Source organism: Brassica oleracea, chromosome C5 (genome assembly GCF_000695525.1).
Source record: "Brassica oleracea var. oleracea cultivar TO1000 chromosome C5, BOL, whole genome shotgun sequence".
Classification (NCBI taxonomy): domain Eukaryota; kingdom Viridiplantae; phylum Streptophyta; class Magnoliopsida; order Brassicales; family Brassicaceae; genus Brassica; species Brassica oleracea.
The window spans coordinates 31,452,649-31,458,601 of NC_027752.1; the positions used below are offsets into that span (position 1 = coordinate 31,452,649).

Sequence of the window (5,953 nt, forward strand, 5' to 3'; positions counted from 1 at the left end):
AGCACTAAATTTAAAACCAAAAGTTTTAAATAAATATACAGTTTGTATTAGTTTGTTATATTTTAAAAAGTTTCATACTTAAGGTTGAGCAATTATATAATTGAGATCTATATATCAAGAAAATTAGAAGATGCCGCACATATCATCATCTCAACCCCTATACTATATTACATTTTGCATTCCAGTCCTCAAATTAAAACCGATTCAGCTAGGAAAAGTAAAAAAATAAAAATAAAAAAAATGATCGTTTTTATAAACCAGAAATAGCTGGCCAACCCTTGTCATCCTCTCGAACCCTAATCAAGCCGGCTCATCTCAAAAGAAAGAAAGAAAAAATCCCAGAAATTGCATCTCTCCGCCACCCTCAGATTCTCCCTTTCCGTTACTCAAACCCTTGTCCTCCGTCTGATTCCACCTGATCCTTCCCCGGAACCGAAGTCCTTTAACCGTAATTTAATCAAAGTTTATTACCTAACCGCGTAACCAACCAACCCGGTCACAACCTGCAAACCAAACAGGTTCGTTTAATTCTTCTTCTTCTCACACATTCGGTTCTGTTCTCCCTCTCCTCGATCAGAGGATCTAGTAGTGATTCGTGTCTCTCTTGTAGAAAAAGAATAATGGATTCAGATTTGGAACCAGTAGCTCTCACTCCACAGAAACAAGACAGTGCATGGAAGCACTGCGAGGTCTACAAATACGGAGACCGAGTCCAGATGAGATGTCTCTACTGCAAGAAGATGTTCAAAGGAGGCGGCATCACCCGCGTCAAAGAGCACCTCGCGGGCAAGAAAGGCCAAGGCACCATCTGCGACCAAGTCCCCGAGGAGGTCCGCCTCTTCCTCCAGCAGTGCATCGACGGCACCGTGAGGCGTCAGAGGAAGAGGAGAAGGTCGAGCGCTGAGCCTCTGCCTATCGCTTACTTCCCTCCGGAAGAGACTCAGGTCGTCGAGGGCTCTTACGTCAACAACGGGGATGTGGTTGCAGCTGGTGGTGGACAGAGCTCGGGGAGGACGAAGCAGAGGACTTACAGGAGTAGGAAGAACATTGTAGAGAGAAGTGAGTTGGCTAATGTTGAGGATTTGATTGGTGGAGATATGGATAATCTGATCCCTGTTGCTATTAGTAGTGTTAAGAACATTGTGCATCCTTCTTCGAAGGAACGTGAGAAGACGGTTCACATGGCGATCGGGAGGTTCTTGTTTGATATCGGAGCTGACTTTGACGCTGTGAGCTCTGTTAACTTCCAGCCGTTGGTCGATGCGATTGTTTCAGGAGGGTTTGGTGTTTCTCTTCCCGCTAATGAAGACATCAAAAGTTGGATTTTGAAGAGCTGCGTAGAGGAAGTGAAGAATGATATCGACGAGTGCAGGCCCCTGTGGAAGAAGACAGGCTGTTCTGTTCTAGTCCAGGAATCGAATAAAGTACTTAACTTCTTGGTTCACTGTCCGGAGAAAGTAGTGTTCCTGAGATCCTTTGATGCCTCAGAGATACTCACTTCTGATGATGATGATGAGTTGTGTGAGGTACTTAAGGAGGTGGTTGAGGAGATAGGAGAGACCAACGTCGTTCAAGTGATCACCAAATGCGAAGGCCATTACGTCTCCGCAGGGAAGAAGCTGATGGAAGCCTATCCTTCTCTCTACTGGGTTCCTTGCGCTGCACACTGCGTAGACAAGATGCTCGAAGAGTTCGGGAAGATAGACTGGATAAGAGAAATCATCGAGCAAGCGAGAACCGTCACGAGGATCATCTACAACCACAGCGGCGTCTTGAACCTGATGAAGAAGTTCACTTACGGCAACGACATTCTCCAGCCAGCTTTCACCACTTACTCCACTAACTTCGCGACAATGTCCCGAATCGCCGAGCTAAAGCCTCATTTACAGGCGATGGTTACATCATCCGAGTGGAACGAGTGTTCGTATTCTAAAGAAGCTGGTGGTTTAGCGATGACGGAGACCATCAACGACGAGAGTTTCTGGAAGGCGTTGACGCTGGCGAACAACATAACAGTTCGTCTCTTGCGCGTTTTGAGGATTGTTTCTGCTGCGAGGAGGCCTGGAATGGGGTATGTCTATGCGGCAGTGTACAGAGCGAAGGAAGCGATTAAAACGCATCTGGTTCACAGAGAGGATTACATGGTCTTCTGGAAGATTATAGATAAGTGGTGGTTGCAGCAGCAGCGTCTTCCTTTGCATGCTGCTGGTTTCTATCTTAACCCCAAGTTCTTCTACAACATTGGGGAAGAGATGCGTAGCGAGATACACTTAGCTGTGGTTGATTGCATAGAGAAGCTGGTCCCTGAAGACAATATTCAAGATATAATAGGAAAGGACATTAACTCTTACAAGAATGCTGTTGGGATCTTCGGAAGGAACTTGGCAATTAGAGCTCGAGACACAATGCTTCCTGGTACGTTAACTGTTTATTAATGGATCTCATGAAAGACTTTAAAAACATGTTTTGGTTGTTTTTAGCTGAATGGTGGTCTACGTATGGAGAAAGCTGCTTGAACCTGTCACGATTTGCTATACGTCTTCTGAGTCAGACGTGTAGCTCATTGGTTGGCTCTGGAAGGATCCTGGCACCAATGGAGAAAGTATATGAATCCAAGAACTCTATTGAGAGACAGCGTCTTAGTGATCTTGTGTTTGTTCAGTACAACATGCGCCTCAGAAGACTGTAAGTTGAAATCTTTTTGCTTCTTCTCAATAATGTTTATTCAAAACAGAACTAAAAGGGTTATCTGCCTCTTTCAGGGGGGTTGAAAGCGGAGATGACAATGCAGACCCGTTATCACAGAGCAACATGGAGCTTCTTGAAGACTGGGTTTCAAGAAACCAAGTTTGCATAGAAGGAATTGGAAGCTCGGACTGGAAGTCACTCGAGTCCTTTAAGAGGACAGAAGTAGCAGCGGTTGTCATCGATGAAACAGGAGACTTGGGGACAGGTAAATAATAAAAGCGTTCACAGAATAGAATCTAGTTATTGGAGATAGAATAATTGGTGTGAGAAGTGTTTTAAAGAATGGGAATGTGTGAACAGGTTTCGATGATGGAGAGATATTTAAGGGAGAAAAGGAAGTGAGTGATGAAGGTTATTTCACAAACATATCGGAGAAACTGTTCACGTGAACTCACTAAGAAGAATCTCTTTTTTTTTTTTAATGTAATCATAGGGGTTTGTTTGATTTGGAGAACCATTTGTGATTTCCTCCTCTCTTAGGGGCTTGGTTGGTTTGTATTCTATATAGTTTATACTAATTGATGCTGTTGTCCCATAATTACTGAGCATGCATTTCTTCTCTATTTAGTGAGTCCATCCAAAACCATTCAGACATTTTGATTGTTTTATTTTTTATTTTTAGGTTTTGTCCAATCTCCATAATGATTTATTGTTTCACAATTTATCTTCTGTTTTCTGTCTATATATATTAGACTAATCTTGATTCTTGAAATATGTGAAAAGAAGGAAGAGACGAGAGTTAAATTCAGACAGGTTAAACCTGGTTTGCAATATTTTATCATTAACTGTATGTTTAAGGTTGTGTGGTTATGAAGAAGGCATTTCATATAAAGAGCCTTATCCTCTAAACTTAATAATAAGTTTTGTGAGGAGAGAAGAAAGAAAATGGATGGGCTTAGCCATATCGGTCTCCCTGTTCTGGGAATCCTCGCAGTCTCCGTTGTCACGTTCTACGCCGTCAGCTTCGCTGAGATCAGAGAGGTTAGACCGTGTGGTTATGAAACATAATCTTGTTTTCAGTTTCTGAGTAGAAGAAAAGATCATCAAGACAAATCTTGTTCTTGTTTTGGGAATGTGCAGAAATCGTTTAAAGATTTGTACGACTCGGAGAATGGAGAGGGAGCAGGGTTCAAGACTTCACTAAGTTCCAGAGAGAGGAGACTGAAAAGAGAAGCAAATAAAAAACGTCCTCGTTCTTGAAACCCAGGGTGATGATTCCTGTTCCATTACGTAATCATGTTCTATAATCACAATTCTCTGTTTCAGCAGTGGTCTATGTATTTCGTTTTCAAGTTCGAGTGCACTAAATTCTATGAGTCATTCTGGTCCGTGGGTTGGTTAGCCCCGTACCGTACCGAACCATATAGTCCAGTCTCTGGCCGTCGCTAGTTTAGCCATTAACCACAAGTTCATGTAGCTGCAAGCCTGCAAAGTCGCTATCTCAGAAACTGTTTTTGACTTTTAAAAACAATATCTACTCATGTCTCTGTATCTTTGGTTTGCTCAGATCACATTCACATAGTGAGAAGTCTTATTGTTGTTGTATATTCCATTTCCACCGAGTCGAATGCACTACATAACTAGACTTGTGTACTCGAAACAACAGATCCAGTCTTTGGAAAATAAAAGATACACCACCTATTATGGTTCTGATACTTAATTGCATAATATAAATGGAAACAATGACTCTGCTTCTCACTTCTTTTGCTGAGTCTTGAGTTCTTTAACCCTCTCTTCTGTGGCCTTCAACGCTTTCCCATAGATAGTAATCAACTGAAACATGGTAAGAAGCCAAATAGGAAGATTGTAAAACAAAAGGAGACTTTTAGGGAACTGGACACAAGATTTATCAGACAATTGTATCAAAGATTGGTAATTAACCTCATTAATCTCTTCAGGTGAGATAATGAGCGGTGGACACATCATTATGAGATCGCCTGCAACACGGACTATCATCCCATGCTTCTTGCATTCGGCTGCAAAGTATTCGCCAACACCTGTAAGCATAAAAAATGAAAAAAAAAAAAATGAAAAAAGGTCGACAGGCCGTCTTTTAGCATGTGTAAGTAAAAAGCTTTGACACTGTCTTCAAATAGTTTACCCCATTCTGGTGGAAATGGTTCGTGTGCCGATTTGTTTTCTGTAAACTCAGTCGCGAGAATCAAACCAGTTCCTCTGATCTGAAAACCATCACAACAATGTCCAAATGGCTCAGTCATACTTCAGAAGCAAAAGAACTCATTAGTGAGTAAAATAAAGCGCACCTCTCCAATAATAGGACTAGTGGAGAAAGCTTTAAGACCTTCTTGAAACCCTGTGGAAACTCTGTTTACATGTTCTGGTATGTTCCTCTCCCTGCAATATGAATTGATCGTCAAGAAAATACATATAAGTTAGAGTATACACAAATTCACGTCCCCCATGCCATTGTGCACTACAAGGTTTGATATTCTAACGAAACTGTAAAGAATGTGTGATGTATTTGAGTTTTATTAATGAAAAAAAGACAGTTTTTCAACTCACTTATAGATCTTTAACGCTTCAATTGCTACAGCACATGAAACTGGATGACCAGAATAAGTAAACCCATGCGCAAAAAAACCTGAATATAAACTAGTTTTATCAACATTTTAAGATCAGGACATGTAACTGTGAAACTCACCCAGCTGTGTTTCTCTTAACCATTGATGCCTCTGTGGTGAAGATCCTCGAGCCAGGCAGGCGTTGGGAAGAAGCAGGATACCTGCTCTGCAAATTAACCTGACAAATATATGAGAGGAGTGATATTAGCACAGTGAGGTTGAGCTTTGAATCACATCACTAATTCTTTTCTTTTGGTGATAAAAAATTTCAGACTTTAGGTTACTCGATCATACATAACATGAAACTCAAACTGTCAAATATCAAACATCTGACTACTATATTCATAGACGAGTCCAAGCAGTGTTTTTAATGACTATAAAAATATTTATATATAATAGCAAACCTGTTTTTTTTTTTAACCAATGATGTCATTCTTTTTTTATAGGAAAAAAAAATTAGAATCTGGCGGTTAGATTTGTTTCTAGGATATAATCTAATGGTTAAAATTTTGTTTAGGATAAACCTATGATGCCATCGATTTACTTTTAGCAATCGTCGTCTTCAATCCACCGTATCATAACTGGCGCCTCTTAAACATATTGCAAAAAAAATTCACATCCTT

At 40.8% G+C, this 5,953-nt stretch overlaps 2 protein-coding genes and 1 pseudogene across 2 annotated transcripts; 2 read left to right on the forward strand and 1 right to left on the reverse strand.

Moving 5' to 3' along the window:
* Nucleotides 1–223: 223 nt before the first annotated feature.
* LOC106294542 lies at nucleotides 224–3,410 on the forward strand. The gene is made up of 5 exons (XM_013730125.1): nucleotides 224–518; nucleotides 611–2,415; nucleotides 2,481–2,685; nucleotides 2,763–2,953; nucleotides 3,049–3,410. Exons 2-5 carry the CDS (start codon nucleotides 621–623, stop codon nucleotides 3,135–3,137), a joined length of 2,280 nt encoding a protein of 759 aa, XP_013585579.1. The 5' UTR covers nucleotides 224–518; nucleotides 611–620; the 3' UTR covers nucleotides 3,138–3,410.
* A 202-nt stretch (nucleotides 3,411–3,612) lies between these two features.
* On the forward strand, nucleotides 3,613–4,289 carry LOC106294545 (the record flags this gene model as incomplete). The annotated part of the gene is given in 2 exon segments (XM_013730129.1): nucleotides 3,613–3,729; nucleotides 3,829–4,289. Coding segments are annotated over 2 exon segments (216 nt in total). The 3' UTR covers nucleotides 3,949–4,289.
* Nucleotides 4,290–4,375: 86 nt separating this feature from the next.
* Nucleotides 4,376–5,953, reverse strand: part of LOC106344990 — a 12,785-nt pseudogene continuing 11,207 nt past the window's right edge.